Source organism: Lagopus muta, chromosome Z (assembly GCF_023343835.1).
Source record: "Lagopus muta isolate bLagMut1 chromosome Z, bLagMut1 primary, whole genome shotgun sequence".
Taxonomy (NCBI): Eukaryota; Metazoa; Chordata; class Aves; order Galliformes; family Phasianidae; genus Lagopus; species Lagopus muta.
In genome coordinates, this window is record NC_064472.1 from 19,222,767 (window position 1) to 19,239,258 (window position 16,492).

Genomic DNA, 16,492 nt, shown 5'->3' on the forward strand with positions numbered 1-16,492 from the left:
TGTCATCAGTCACTGGACTGATTTAACCAGATGCCTACCAACAGTGTTTGTACATCTAGATATCTAGACATCTAGACTAGTGTTAATGTCCATAATATGATGCAACAATACTCCTGTTCATCTCAGATGTGTCAAATAGTCTTAGCAAAAACAGTTTAAACTCCATTACTTTTCTAAAGAATTACAGCTACTTCCCCTGTGCCTGAATTGGGCTACAAAGCTAAAAGCAGTGCTCTGATGAGTCTGTAGAGGCAAACTGTGACAGGCTGCAAAGCTGCATACATAGCTGCCGTTCATAAGATCTTTGCACTGTTATAATGTAATATCTGCATTTCACAATTCTGCTGTTACTCTTGTTTTGAAAAGTATTTCTTCAAATGCGTGGCAGAGGAGCTATGCAGATAATGAAATAGAAAGATGATATGTGGACTATACTCGTTCCTTTCCTGCTCAGTAAGCACAGCCTCATTTCAGATGCCCCTTTTTCAATTTCAGGAAGTGAGCAATTCCACAGAAGCCAGTAGAAGTCAAACAGGTTGGGATCGGTCTATAAGAGAAATGAGTGGAAATCTAGTGACTTTTTCTTAATCCAGTAATCATTTATTCCTGGTATGGTGGCAGTTGTCTTTTGCAAGACCAGAAGAAAATTTAAGGGAAAAAATAGTGAAACAGAAATTGTCCACACACCTATATTATTCAAAATGAATGGTTTTTCTTCTGCTGATTAGATGTATTATAAACACATCCTACCAATATGAATATGATTAATCCATAATCAGCCTATTCTGGATAAGAGTGAAAAAAACTTCATTAAAAATTGTTTACCCCAACCAGTCTTAGTTTACAGACATTGCCCTAAAAGCCATGACAAAATTCCTTATTTTTCATATTGGTCTATTATTACCATTACCAAATACAGCCATTAGATTTGACACTGAAAACAACTATTACAACACCAAGTGGCAAGTTGTGACAGAACTTATAATTCGTTCTTGTCATTCCTGCCACCATTTCAGTGAAAGCAAAACTGAGAAGAGTTCATATCTAGCGAGCCCTGAAAAAGTTTAAAATCCCATTCACCGAGGTAGCTGTTTGAATCCCAAACCGGGCAGCCAAACCAAACCGCAACCTGTATGTTGATGAAATGAAACTAGGCTTTCTACTTGAGAAAATGTACTTAAAAGTGTTAAGGCTCCATGCATGCTGACCAGCAACAGAGAACAATTTTTCTTGAATTCTGTTTATATTGAATGTAAGAGTTTTAAGATCCAGTAGAACTGAAAGCTTTGAATGGGGAGTCCGTAGCTGTAGGCTATGGTGAATTCAGATTCTCCAGCACTAAGAATCTTTGTGAGGATTTTAAATGAAGCTCAAAAGTCACTGTGCAATCTCTGAATGTAAGCTTATAAAAAACTATTTTGGTTGCATAACTCTTTTAAGTGGGATAAGAATTCAGTTTATCTAGGAGGTAGATTCCAGTTAAGATCATCAACATAACAGCAAAGATTGCCAAAGAATTTCTGCACCATACAATGAGCTGTCTCTCCCCACTTAGTGACTATAATGCAAAAATAAAATCCGAGTAATTGTGACATTTATGACATATTCCGAGAACACTTAAAGATAATAAAATTGATCCCTTTTATGAGCGTATTAAAGAATATTCTTTGTTATGCCTAAGCATAATAGTAAGATACTATAATATTTCTTGACAATAGCAAATATGCGCATATACAAAGCCATATGTATAAGATATCAACATATTGAAAAGTAAGAAGTCAACAAATCAGAAGTCTCCTAAATCATTTTCCTTTTGCTAAAAAACTTTCAGATGCTGAACAACTAATTGTTCATCTCAGTCTTTTCTGTGAAATGGTCCATGCTTTAGTTTTTTATGCCAATTAAATAGACAATTTTTTAAAGAACCAGAATGGCTCCTGGTAACAGTCCACACTTTAAGAACACAATACATAGACTGATTTGAGAACTGCTACAGGCAATCTTATATTGCAGGAAAGTGGCAGCTTTGAACATCATAGTTTTGTTTAAAGCTAGTTTTGTTGACACTGCTGGTAGGGATGCAATCAGAGCGTGAGCAGTTATAGCAAAGCCAGCTTAAATCTGACAGCCACAAAGCTGAGAGTATGGGCTTTAGCCTGGTAATCTAGTGATTCACCAGGGCACAGGCCTTCAACAGAAATGCACACTTTTCTCCTTCATTCCCACTTAATAAATACATTAGCTCAGGTATCTGCATGTGTTGCAGTTCTCTTCTGCAAGACAAGATTTCCTTTGAAAACACCAGGAAATGTATCTCCCAATACTGAAATGTTAGCAGTGGCTTGCAGATAACCTTGGCTAAGCATTGCCAGATGGTGACAGAAAAATCAGATGGCCAGAAAATCAGAAAATAAAAAGGTAATTAGCTGAAATAGAGTAATATTGGTCTTTATTGCATGGAATATTTGAGCTAATGATATTAAATTCATTATTTTTCCTATTTAAAAAAAAAAAAAAAAAAACTTTAGAAGGACTTTAATATTTATCATTTTGTGTTGAGGAATGGTAATGGTTTAAGTTGTAGCACTGGAATAACCCACGCGCAAGGCAGAAAAGTGAATATTCCTAAGTGAGTTAATTACCCAAAAAGATACATCAGCAATGGTGAAAGAATTGAAAGGCTTAAAATTATAGATATTGATTTTCAGACAACTATTGTTATTTAGATTTAAAAAACATAAAGATGTAATTGGATCTGGTGTTCCAGGTAGAATTGTTTCACTCCAGTCCTGCTTTTGTAAATGCTCTATACACAATCTATTTTGTCTTTTTCTTTTTTTTTCTGTAGAATTATTCTAATCTCTCTAAGCCATTACATCTGAGATTTTTTTTTGACCTTTTTTGTTTGTAGATCTTGCAGCTGTTTTGTAAAGAGGATGCTAATGAAAATAAAGATAATAGAGATAATTGGGCATAAATATATGATAACACGTTCTAGGGTTGCATTTAAAGAAAAACATGACATTTAAATAGAACACAGCTGAAAGTCGGGTCACAAGATGAGTGAAAGAAAAAAAATGCATGAAAAAATAGGCACAAGAGATAAGATAAATAAGGATTGTCTTTGTTTTAAAGGAATACATGGAAGAAAAAGGTAAAGGAAGAAAAAGCCATAGATTTTTTAGCAAGATTCTCTGTTCTAGCAGAAGCCTTTTCAGCCCTTGCAACTTGTGGAACACAAAAAGTGAAATTATAAGTGTAATAAACTCAGTTTCAAGACTTTTTCAGAGTAGTATCATGTAATATACAGTTATTCCATGTGTCTTTCTCAGTAGTTAGATTTTTAAATGGCCGATCACCAGACTAGACTGTGAAAGCATCTCTCAGACATTAACGATTTATCCTCACCGGAAGGCAGAAAGGTGAGATAGGCAGTCACAAGAAAGAGTGAGATTGAATAAGAAAGATCAGGGCTGATTCCAGATGTGAGTCTCGGTGCAATGCTTTATCCGTGCAACCTCCTCCCAAAGGCAGCCTTTGTTAAGAGTGAAAGGCTTTACTGCTGCTGGTTCTGAGCAGTCTGCCTTGTGCAACCATGGCAGTAGCAGCTTTAGAACCGTGGAACTGTTCTTCTCAGGCTACAGCTCACAGCTCTGCAGTGAGTTCCAAGATGAGCTCTGCACTCAGGCTACACTGCTTAAGCTTTCCTTTGTGTTCAAACTTACACATTTATTCAAAAAGCTGCAACAAATGAGAATATCATTCAAAACTGTAAGTCATTCAAGGCCTGTGAGTTTGTTATATCCTGTTGGAAATATCACTCTATATCTTGCCCACTTTATTCCCAGTGCAGAGATTGAAAATGTTCCAAAACAGTTTAAAAACACTTTGTATAAAGTGAAAACTAACTTGCAAGTTTATGTCTAGTTTCTGTTTTTAAATAAATTAACAATTGATTGCATTACTTACATTTTGAAATCTAGGTGAATATGCCTTGTTAATGTTCACTAAGTTCATTTCTAGTAAGCGGTGAATATTTATTTTGATATACAGTCATTTTCTCAACTAAAAAAAAAAATGAAAACTACAACAATACTGTTTATTTCAGTTTTTAACACCCTTCCCTTATGCTCACTATACAGCTGAATATCTATAATCAAATTTCACTTTGGACCTTTTCCATCCAACAATCACACACAATTTCAGCTAGAGTCTCTCTTGCTTGTTTTCCTTTTTTTCTCAAAGATGTGAACTTGCTGTGCTATTTGTCTGTGCTTCAGCTCTGGATATCATATGTGGATAATGATCTCTCCTGCTCTTCGATTTGCAAGGCTTTTTCACATATGTGAGAAAAGGGCAGACACATCTTTAAAATGAATTACTGTAGTTTCAGAAATAAATTCACATCGGACAATGACATTAAAAGAAAGTTGAAAAAAATCTTTCTATACACAAAAATATTTCCAAACAAAAAAATGCTTTTGTGTTTTAAGTGCTAATCAGGTAAGTGAGGGATATGAAATATGTCTATGTCCCATGTAATTTTGTTTGAAAAGCAGCAAAACCCACACTGCATTTACCTGTTTTACAGAGATTTCAGTGTAAATATTTTTGCTTTAGGATCCTTCTTGTCATATTTCAACACACAGTTTTAATTTTCAGCAATTCAGAATGCCACTTTCTCCTTAGTATCTTCTCCCACATTGGTTTATCACTGTGTCTTACCATGCTGCTAGCTAAATCTCCTAAAGAATGGTTTACTTCAATGAAATTGGAAAGGTGATGAGACATCAAACTCATGGGAATATAAATTTGCAAGGAGGATAGAACTGCACCAGATCAGAGTACTGTAATAGTCTCTTTGATGCTGCAAGTCCAGTTTTTACAAAGCAAAATAATGCCTTACATTCTTCATCATGAGAATTAGCTGGAGAAAAAAACCAAACCAAACCAAAACAAAACACATTTTGGTTTCACAGTGTCATACAGTGAAAATCTGTGGCTGATAAATAACATGCTTACACATAGTTCCAAGTAGAAGAAGCATATGAGAACAGACTGGTTTCACCACCTGACTATTGCTTTCCTGTGTGAAAGGCAGGTACATGCTAGGTATGTCAGCTGCTTGCTTTTTCTCCGAAGAGGTCTTCAGGTGCAAGAGCATAAATTGCTTCAGGACTACAGAAACCTTCTCTGCTTCTTTATCCGATAGATTTTCAGGATTGAATACTGAGTGGGGTATGGCAGCATTCAAACAGATTTTTCATTTTATATCCTCCCAAAAAATCTCTAGATTTACTTGCCTCCGCCCCCCTCCTCCCCCCCCCCCCCCATCCGCAAAAAAAAAACACCCACAAAAAAGAAAACAAAACACAAGAAGAGGAGTCAGAAAAGTATTACATTACTGCAGCTGAAATGCTGAAATCCATCATACAGGTCTCTTTTCTTTTAGGAAACAGAAAGAACAGAACATGAAAAGCAGATTTGCAGTTTTTTATTTCCCATTCCTGCTGCTTCTATTTGACAAAATCCAATAAAGAAACGAACCTGCCCCAAATTCTGATTTTGCTTCACTTCTGATAGAAGTGGGATTCAAAAGTTGATGCTAATAAATACTACTGCTACTACCATTAATAATAATAAATGTTGGTTTCTTTTCCACTAGTTGCCTCTTCTCATCTTTCAGGCCTTACTGAATTCCATTACTAGCACTTCACTGACTCAGGTGACCAGGCTACATCAAACTGTTCCAGTTTTCTCCTCCATTTCTTTGGCATTTAATTCTTCGTGGCGTTTTTCTTATGTAAGTCTTAGCACTCTTTCAGTTAAAGACTAAGCAGTCAATGGCTCCTATAGTGTGTCCACTAGCATATGGCTTAATAAGAGGTAAACTTCTAATCCAGTTTTCTTGAGTTATTTCCTGTTTCTTTAGTGTAGTAGTAAGCTATCTAGTGGAAAAATTCACTCACTCAGATGCACTCCTACTCCTACTTAATATCATTAAAATCAGAAAACTGAATTGTTATCCTAAAATGTAAGAGAGACTATCTTAATTTATTGTCTGTCATCTTTTTTTAAATCAGAAAATAAATGTGATTTATTATGGCTTAGAATTAATTCAGCTTTGTATCTATACTCCTGCTACAAAAGATCTGGTCCAAGACAAGTTGGAGCTGAATATTCTCAACTGTAAGTAGACGAGGACTATGATTTAAAAAGCAAGCAAACAAAAAAAACCCCATATTTTCCCTGTTCTGTTACACAGAAGTTCATTTATGGCTGTGCAAACTTGCATGAGAACTATGGTTTGTATCTGATTAGGAAATTTGAAAGAAGTTATACTCTGGTGCTTTTAATATTTAAAGTAAGAGCTGTCCAGTAAGGTCTTCCATCTCTTTCACTGCTTCCTGTCACTTCTCTTCATGTTCTCACAGCAACCCACTTAAATTCCTTTTTGCAACTCTTTCCCAGTAGGTTTCTGCTAGGAAATATGGTATTTAGGATTCTTAGGCTGCTCAGTGGTGCCTTTTTTGCAAATAGTGATACCAAATTAGTTTCTGTTGGGTCTTGCCCAGTTATGCACCTGGGAAGTCAGTGACTCCATAAAGTTTTCAGATGGTATAAGACAGTTGCCTTCCTTCCTCAACTGTACTGAAAGCCTGTTCTGAAGAGATTTAATATAATAAGCTATATAGAGCTAGCTAATGGGAAGTATGAAACACGGAGGCATGTCTGAATATATGATAGACTTAAGTGTATCATAGAATGACTTGAGTTGGAAGAGACCTCCAGGATCAAGTTCCAGTCTCTTTGCTGCGGGCAGGGTTGCCAGCCACTAGATCAAGTACTAGACCAGGCTGCCCAGGGCTCCATTCAACTTGGCCTTGAGCACCTTCAGGGACAGCATGTCCACAACCTCCCTGGGCAGACTGTTCCAGCACCTCACCACACAGTCAATGAAAAACTTCTCCTAACATCTAATCTAAATCTTCCCTTCTTTAGCTTAAATCCGTTCTCCCTTGATCAGTCACCATGCATCTGTTTAAAAAGTTGATTTTCCAAGACAGCTGGGTGATCAGGTTCAGCCAGCAAGAAAGATACGTCCTGCTTGATCAACATGATCTCGTTCTGTGATCGAGTGTTACTTCCATGCAGAACCATGTTTCAGCACAAATGGTCTTCTGAGATGAGTCACCTAACATAGGAAAAGCCTCATGCACAAAGACATTATGTCAACTCGCTTGTGATCAGAAGTCTGAGTTTTAGGTATTGATCATTCTTAATTTTTTTTTTTTTTTTAATTTCAGTTCTTGATTAAGCGCAGTTGGCACAAGTACCACCAAACTTGGAATTATTCCCTCCAGCTGAAGATGACTCATTTTGCAGAATGTAATGCAAAATGCATGAGGTCCAATAGGAATGAGTGAAAATGAGGTGAGCCTGTAGTCTGGTAATGAGCTCTTTCCTGGAAGACATGTTAAGCAGGCCCAGGTCCTAAACCTTATTCATTCAGTTTTTCTGCGTATTGGCAAAGGCTGCAGAACTTCATAGTCCATAACAGAAGAGCTGCTATTCTTGCTTCTCTCTGGGGTTCTCTGACCCTCGCTGCTGTGTGTGCTGATTCATAGCGTTCATCAGGCTCAGTACTCAGAAGCCAGCCTATATTAAAAGCAGAACTTACAGTCTTTAATGGGTAGTCCCAGTGTAGCCCCTGATTTCTAAATGGATACTCAAGAAAATGAATAGGCTTTATGGAACCAGTTTCTCAGTAACTTGTCAGTGGAAGAGAGATCTACTTTCAGATCTGTCTTTTCAGTTGGACAGAAGACAAGGTACCACTGATCACTGATGCCAGAAGATGGAGAAATTGTGAAATTAAGATTAGCTTAGAGTACACCCAGCAGCCATAACTGAACTCATATCTACAGTTTTATTTTCTATATTCATCACTGATGGGCTGCATTTGCAACAGGAATGAGAATAATGACATAAACAAAAGTCCTGTCTTTCTTTGTAATTCTTCTTACCTAATCCTACAGAACAATCTACTTTTCACTCCCGCAGTTGTGTTATTATTATCATACTGTAAACGCAGTCTGGAGTCACACACATTTCTCAACTAAGAGTGACTGTAAGTTACACAGCTGGGCTGAAAAGAGGAAGCAAACAAAGTTTGTTATCCTGTCTATCTTTCCAGTAAGATAGACTGTTTTGATGAAATGATGATATATTAACATTCACTGATGCAGCAAAATATGAGACCAAGTTAAAGGTAAAAAGTGAAAATCAGTGTTGTGTTGCACATCAAATTCTCAATGCAGTGACTGATCACATATTCCAACTCTACAATATGTAAGTCTATTTCAAAATCAAGGATATACTACAATACAGTTGTAAGAAGGAGTAACTTGAAGTGCTGAGCAATGCTTACAAGTTGGGGGAAAGAATATCTTTTCAGAGTACATGTTAATTAGTCCTTTTAAATAACCTAACAAAAATCAACATTTTGCAATTAGTATGGCTAGGAGAAGACACTGCTTAAACATATTGTATGTGATGCTAATAACAACTTAGGTTTCTCATACAGTATACAAAGCCTAAATTTCTCCCAATATTTTTCATAGTATAATGCAGTAGTCTAATACAGAGGTTATTCTAAATTGCAGCCTGATTTTACTCACTTCCTTGAATGTGAGATGATACATAAACAACTTGCTTTGTCCAAAACCACATCAATCCTTTTCCTTCTATTCTGCCTCAAGGAAGTTAACCAGTGTTTCACAAACCCACTGAATGAACCAGCACTATTGTCTCAGTGAGAAAATTTCTGCAATGTTAGTTAAGGGTCTGTGGATGAAAATAGAGAAAGTACTCATCAAACCTTCATAGAAAAACCCTGGCATGAAAAGGGCTAAACTGGGAGTGTATATTACTCACTTTAAAGGGAAAGAGAACATAATAGTTATCCTTTGAAATAACACATATTAAGTTTTACATCACACATGACAGTTCCACAAGCTGTGAAACAGAGGACTAGGTGGCTGCTTGTTGTTACTGTTTTTTTAAATATAAAATAGGCAAACATGGCCTGAATTTACTCATTAAAAAAGCCAATAAAATTAGGTGCAGTGGAAGAAGCTGCTAGTTCACCCCCTAGGTGAAAAGTGATTATATGAGCCTGAGTGAAGAGTGGCTTTTCGTCTCTCCTATCCCTTGCTTTTCTTGACATTCACTGTTTACTCTGTGCAGGAAACATATTAATAAGTTTCAGTCTGAATGTAGCTTGTGCCCCATATCTCATAAAGCAGTAAGATTTTGTTATTATTCTGGATAAGAAAACTATAAATGAGATAACTCTCCTTTTAGCTATCATGACTTAGATAAAGCCTTTAATGATTAACTGAAAGGACTAGTTCACGTAAATACTGCTGTTTTCCAAATCTGTTTTATTTATGCAAAGTATTATTGATCATTAAAAAAAATAATCTAGCAAGGAGGTTTGCTTCAGCTTCACTGAAACTGATTATTGTCAATCCTTTATGATAACACTTGCTGGAAAATTGTGAGCTTATTTTGGAAATTGTGTAGTTGAAACTAGCTAAAGCAGAAAACAACTGCATTTCTGGTTACTGAATTACATGGACGAGCCGGAGGGATTTCACTGAAAGCTGAAGTTGTATTCACCTTGGGCTGCCCAATATAAATCTTTTTTATGTTACCTGAATGGCACAAGAAAAAAATATTATAGTTCATATTATAGTTCATAATGCATCAACCCAAATTTTCAATGGTATCACTACTTCTCCTTAAACCAACATGTATGCATGTTGTAAGAGTTTAATCCCATAAATGTGAATTGGAGTCTGGTATAAAATAATAACAAGCAAAATAAATCTTTTCAAGAAGGGCCTGTATACAGCATGAGGATTTTAATCCTTCCAATCTCAGCCATCTGTTTCTGCTGTCCTTTCAGTATGCAAAGCCCTGAGATCAGTGCCTTATGTAACTCTAAAAGAGAACAAGGATGCAGACTACAAATAAATTTCAATATTATGTAACAACAGGTTAATGAAAAATGCACACAGCCTTTTAAAACTTCATTCCATGCCAATAACTGCTGATCTTTTTCCCAATTACATTCTTATTGTATGTATTAATACCAATTTTATATTGAGTATTCCAAATAGCGGATTTTAAACAAATGCTAATTATTTTAAGATGTTTTGTTTTGTTTTTACAAAAAATATGCACCAGTATTTTTCTCAACAATTTTCTCTGCAGATTTATATTGGCTACTGAGCTTCTGAACTTGCACTGTGGCTGCTTAAAGCTGTCAGAAATGCCAGAAATGAAAGCAATAGCTTGAGAGAATTGCCTGTACACATTGCTCTGTGCTACACAAAAGTCTAGATAACACCACCAATCATTTTTTTTGAGGAAGGAAATTATTTCTTTAAAGAAGATGGCTATGTTCTTGAAGGATGTTAGACAGAACACTATGTAGGATTGCACAGATGGTGGGTAAATGAATAGCTATGCAGAAAACAGGATAAATCAGCTCTAAATTCCACAACACTTATTGTTGGTGTCAAGTTCTTCAGTATACTATAAAATAGTAGATTATTAGCCTAGCATGTGAGTTTGTAGTATTTTTATTTGTAAGGCAGAAATTGCGTTGCACAGAAATAACAAAATGAAAACTACTTTATCTGACTGACAGTGATACAGAGCACTATGTTTATAGCATAGCATAAAATCCACACCACTGAGTCCATTGTGTCAACGTGGCCAACATGAGAAAAAAAATTAAGTTAACATGAGAAAAAAAAAAACCCTTGTAATTAATACAGCTTCTCTTCATACAGTTCAAAGAAGGAGAAATTTCAAAACCATTTACAGGAGGAAAAGGAGCCATTTAACTGCCTGGCATTGAGAATTCTGATCCTAAATGAGAATTTCAAAAATACTTCCCTGGGAAGCAAATTGAGATGAACTGGCATGTGTGTGCCATTGACTTACAGTGTCTCTAAAGCAGTTCTAATTACTGAATTCAGCTGCTGGTGATACATACTGTCACACTCATATTCTAAGTCTGCAGATGAACATCTGCTAATTTCTCAGATAATAGAATTTACCTCAGGCTGAAATATGTGAAAATGCTACAAAACACATTCATATTTGAAAATATAAATGGTATGGCTCTGGCTCTGGTATGAGCCAGAAAGTAAAATAGCTTTCAGAAGTGAGGTAAATTCTTTTTAATTACACATAGAGGCACATGTGTAAGCAAAACTGTGAAGAACATAACATTTACATGTCATTCCACCTACTGCAGAAAGAACAAAACCACATCTGTTGGGAGTCAGGTTTCTACACTAACACAGAAAAGCACTCTTTTCTCAATTCAGTGAGAATTTCTGACCATTTTATTTCACCTCTGCCAAACATTTTGCAGTGCAGTAGAATACTCTTCTGTAATGAGGTAGAAACATATTCAGTGGCAAATTAAATGTGAGTGGGAAGTTCTCATAATAATATACATTATAACTATAGTCTTGCTGACTGTATCTAGAGAAATGATGTATAGATTGCAGTTATCACCTAGGTAGGACACATTCTGGATGTCTGTCCAAACCTGGGTCTGAAATATCAATTCTTCAGCATTTTGAAATATGACAGTGATAGTGCATTATGAGATTTTTGTTGAAAATCTGAACTATTGGTGTTTTTTTCTTTAACCCTCTATTCTCATGGGCATTAGAACCCATTAAGTTCCATATCCCTGTTTCCAAAACCTGGGAATTATCCTGATATTGCATGAATTAACCTCTGTAAGGCTTGCATCTTTTGCTTTTTTTTTCTGTCCACTCATGTGTTCTCTCATTTGCTTTATCCCCTGCTGAATCACAGATACAGGAAAGAACAAAAAGCATATAGATTACTCAAGACATCTCAGTGTAGTGAAGTACTGTGCAGAACAGTTTGGTCAGCAGGATATTTAATACTTTGTCATCTAGACTTTTGAAGAGTTTGAGGCATCTCATTAACAGAATTGTTTCTTCCATTTAATTCTTAAGAATAAATTACTCTATTTTAATTTCTTGTCATTACTTAATAAAATCTTTCAGTTGTAGAACTGGAGTGAATGAGAGATAGGTTACATATAGATGTACAAATGAAAATAATCATTTCCAGTGCCATACAGTAACAATATCTTTATTTTCATCTATAACCTTTACTTTTTTCCCATATGTCCGTCTGCATGTATTCAGAAGGATTACAGCCTGTTTAAATACAGATGCTTAACTTGTCCAAGAGATGTTTAAGTGCATGATACTTCAAGACAGCAGCCTAAACACTGTTTAATTAATTAAAATTGTGTAATTATTAAATAATGATTTATTATATATATCCAGTGTAATAAAATAAAAACTATACCAAAGACTGGCAGATTATGCTTCAAAACCATAAATTTCCCTGGGAAGCCTGTAGCTAATGTGTACCAACCATGAATTGTGTTAGACAAAGACTATGAAAAACATGCAAGAAGCTCAATTCAATAAAAATGATACCAATTTCTGCTGGATTTAAGATCCAGAGCAATGCCTGTAAAGGCTATAACTCAAGTCCAATAAGAAGCTATGAACTCCAGTTTCCTATTTTTTACTACTGCATTTTCTCCCACATTTCTACCTTGAGACAAATTCTTAAAATAGCAGAAAATACTTTCTGATCACTGCGGGAGAATTTTTCTCTTGCTATTTCTGTTACTTTGCTTTACTTAATCCATTTTTATCTTTCCCTTTTCATCTTCCCCATACCATCTGCAATGGTCACCCTTGCTTCACTTCTGCTTTTCCTGGAAGATAACTCTTAGCAAGTTAAACCTTCCACCTTATGTGTATAATTCTGTTTCAGCATTGACATTGTTTAGTAAAACTGCGTCTTCCAGTCACCCAGATTGTAAGGCTCATGGTTGTTTCTCACTGAGATTGCAAGCTGTGCCATCTGGGTGATGTGGTGGGTCCTGTCTAGTGCATTACTCTGGATACTCACTGACATGAACTCTGAGAACAGTATGACCAGAAGAATATTTTCAGCAGGAAAGACTGCACAATCTGCATTACAAATATTCCTGAGAAAACAATTCAAAAAGCGTTAACAGCATCCAAAAGCATGTTTAATTATTCTAAGAATTGTTTGTAATACATTTTTCTCCTTGGCATAGTGCCAGCGTGCAGTGTGCTTTACTAGGATTTTATATGCTTCAGTAAAGTATCTATGCATACTTCTTTGCTTAGGCTATGAAATTTGTTGCTATGGAAATATCTAAAATGGTCTGTGACAAAGAGTGGGAAAATTCATTCAGGCAAAAAAGGATCCAGTCTGAATCTCCATTCAGTAGTCAAAGTGAATGGTAGCTGTTTCTCTGCTTTTTAGTAGTTTAATATATTCTCTGTATTATTGATATCTTTCAGCCACTTGCATCCAGTTCATATAGGTCCCAGCTCAGTGCATAATCTGGGCACAGCAGTTCAAGCATCATCTCTGATAACTCAGATTAAACTCAATTAGATTAATTTATCCTTGCTATTCTTTGTCTTCTACTTGCTTCCCTAAAATTTCTTGGCACAGGATCACTTTCTAGATTAGCTGCACCACTGACTTCACTACCTTCTTTCCAAACATTTAAACCTCAGATGATTTATTGCTTCTGACATGTACAGTGCACTCTGGGAACTAACTGAATAGAAACCTTCAGACTGGGGGGGAATTTAAAAAGAGCAACAGTAACTTCCAGCAAAGTGTGTCTTGGGTCCTGCTGTCTGAGCAGTTTCTCTTGCTAGAGAAGAGAAGCTGGCCTTAGGCAAAAAACTATGAGAGAGCATGCAAGGTAGGCTCACATGATGTTCACATGCATGCATATATTCAGTTCTGGATATACGTTTTTCTTTTGGTGGCAGGATCTTTACTGTGTTGTAGGCTTTCTGATGTTAGCATCTTGGAACCAAAGAGAGAACCTTACTTTTCAAAATCTCTGTCTCCAATTAGGAAAACAGACTTTCAGATGACTGTGCTGATTGGTGAGACAGATTCTGCAATTAAAAATTGGAGCAGCACCTGTCAGTAACTGAGATGTCTCCTTGCTGTTAATTTGAAACTAATACCGAATATGATCTCTTAAGAAATACATTAACAAAGGACTAAGATTACATTGGCTACAGGTAAGAAAAGCAGTTCATGGCTTCATGATCTATTTATTCATCTGTCTCCCATCTCTGTTTATTTAATTACTGTGAATTTAAGTATGATTGCAGAATGCTATTAACCAGGGATGATTTTCTGTGTATAGAATGGATTTGAAGATTTAACCCTCTGTCCCCTGGTAAGTCCTCTGCACAAATCCTCAGATTACATGACGAATTGGAGAAAAGAGTAATACAGAACTACCAAGACTGCATGTTTTATTGTGGATATTGGGTAAGGATAGATGAAAAACCTAATGATGTTACCACATTCCATAGGCTACAGAAACAGATTATTGAACATGACAAAGCCAGTTCTCCTGAAGAAAGCTGAAGTATTTGTTCTTCCTTGATCTAAAACCCTATTATCATACAATTAAAAAGGCAAGCAGAGGATCAGCAAAAATCAAGCCAAGTTCTGTCTGCAAACAAACAAAAAATGAACTAAAAATTCTATAAAGAGTAAGTTTTTGGCTTAAATGATAAATTGCTTATGTAGTAACTGCCTGTTTTCTTTCACTAAGAGGCAAAGCAAATCCTTTCACTCTGCCATCAAGCCATAGAGATATAACTACTTGGAAAACAGCATGAGCAAGAATACATGTATTGACAAAATATAAAAAATATGAGGTCAGAAAATGTGTTCCCATAAAAATAATGGAGAACAAGTTGCTATAATAGTAAATAAGTGCTACAGGGTAAGATGTTCTGAAGTATTCACATAACTTACAATGCCAGTCCTCCTTTCAAATTAATACTTTTCTATAAACTGTATCTATTTTTTAAAGAATTTTTATTTCATGTGCCTATAAATGTTAAATATCTACCATATTAAATCAGAAAAGTCAGCCTTCAAAATGCCTAGGAGTATGTAACATCAAGACTCTGTCAGAATAGCTACAGAACTCTGGTTCTCAGATGGAAGATAAAATATATTTCTTATACCAATTCATTCTACTACAAAAAGTTATTAATGAAGGTAATGACACAGTCACACACTAGTATATAAGAGAAAACGAAGGGCAAGGACCATCATGTCAAAAAATTATGATTTCGGAAATAAACTGAAAACAGAATAGTAAGACAGAAATCAGAAAACCAACATTATATAAGATCAAAAGTCACCAAATTGAGTCACCACATGACTCAAGTTTTCCATAATAAAACAGGATATGAAATAATATAAGATTATTATTATAAAATTTAGTTTTCAGTGGGACTTACAGTTTTAAAAATAAATACTGAATTTAGAAACCTGTGCTGGTTTCACAGAGGCATTTAAGCTAATTCCTCTTACCTGTTATAGTTGCTTTGTTAATAGATGGTTGGTTACACATTGGTGACCGTCTGTTTGAAAAGAAAAGAAAAAAAAAGACTTATCAAGCTGTTAAACTCATAAATGGTTGAAGAATACAAGAAAACATGTTTCTTTGGGAAGTTATTTGTGACTGAAGCACGATGGCATAAAAGTTCATTTAGCTATTTTCTTGTAACACATAAAGGAATTCACAATGGTTGCTCAAATCTTTCTACAGATTGGGATATATCTTCAGCAGGGAAATTTAGAAATTAATTTACGAGTCTGCTTAATCCTTAATTGAATATGTACCTAGCTTAAAGTTCAGTCTCTATCTATAATTATTACTCTTATATGGCTTGCACTACCCATGTTCTCTCACTCAGAACAAATTCTTATAGCAACAATTAGTTTTAACTTTTTTTTTTTTTTTTTTTTTTTTTTTTGCATGCACTTCACAATAATCTTCAGGGCAAACAGCTCAGTGGAATCCTTTGTTCATTGATGAAAGTTAAAATTTGCTGGATTAACATAGCTGTTTAGAGATGACAGCAGGCAGGATCTGAATAGGGCATATTCCAAACGAAGGGGCTGGAAATATCTTTTAATAGAATTGCATATGCAATGGTGGGCATTTGTCATTATGAGCTTAAGTCTTTGGTGAGAAACTGCCACAGTTCCATGAATGCTACCTGATTCTAATTTAGAATGATAAAAATTGATTCACTACAAAATTTTCCAGTTTAACTAACATTAATGTTAACTATGATACTGTAGCAGAATTGAAAATCATATTTATAATATGTCACTCATAATCATGAACTACTGTGGATATGTAAGACATCTTTATCTTGGATGACTTCTAGATCCAGATCTTGCAATCACTGTAGCTATCTGTTCACTTTGGCTCATTTGCACAACTCAGACTCATTGCCTGAATTATCATCTC

The 16,492-nt window shown here is 35.5% G+C and overlaps 1 protein-coding gene across 7 annotated transcripts in view; it reads right to left on the reverse strand.

Annotated features, from left to right (window-relative positions):
- Positions 1–16,492, reverse strand: part of PDE4D (phosphodiesterase 4D) — a 582,076-nt gene that overhangs the window by 77,801 nt on the left and 487,783 nt on the right. For 6 of the 7 annotated variants that reach the window (XR_007373932.1, XR_007373933.1, XR_007373936.1 and 3 more), the window contains one exon: positions 15,544–15,593. Coding sequence is in view for 2 of the 7 variants with exons in the window: in XM_048931459.1 (XP_048787416.1) it covers positions 15,544–15,593 (50 nt within the window). In the remaining 5 variants the exon portion in view is untranslated. Of the gene's footprint in view, positions 1–11,700; positions 13,136–15,543; positions 15,594–16,492 lie in introns of those variants that run through there. The other variant, XM_048931460.1, reaches the window with a different exon arrangement.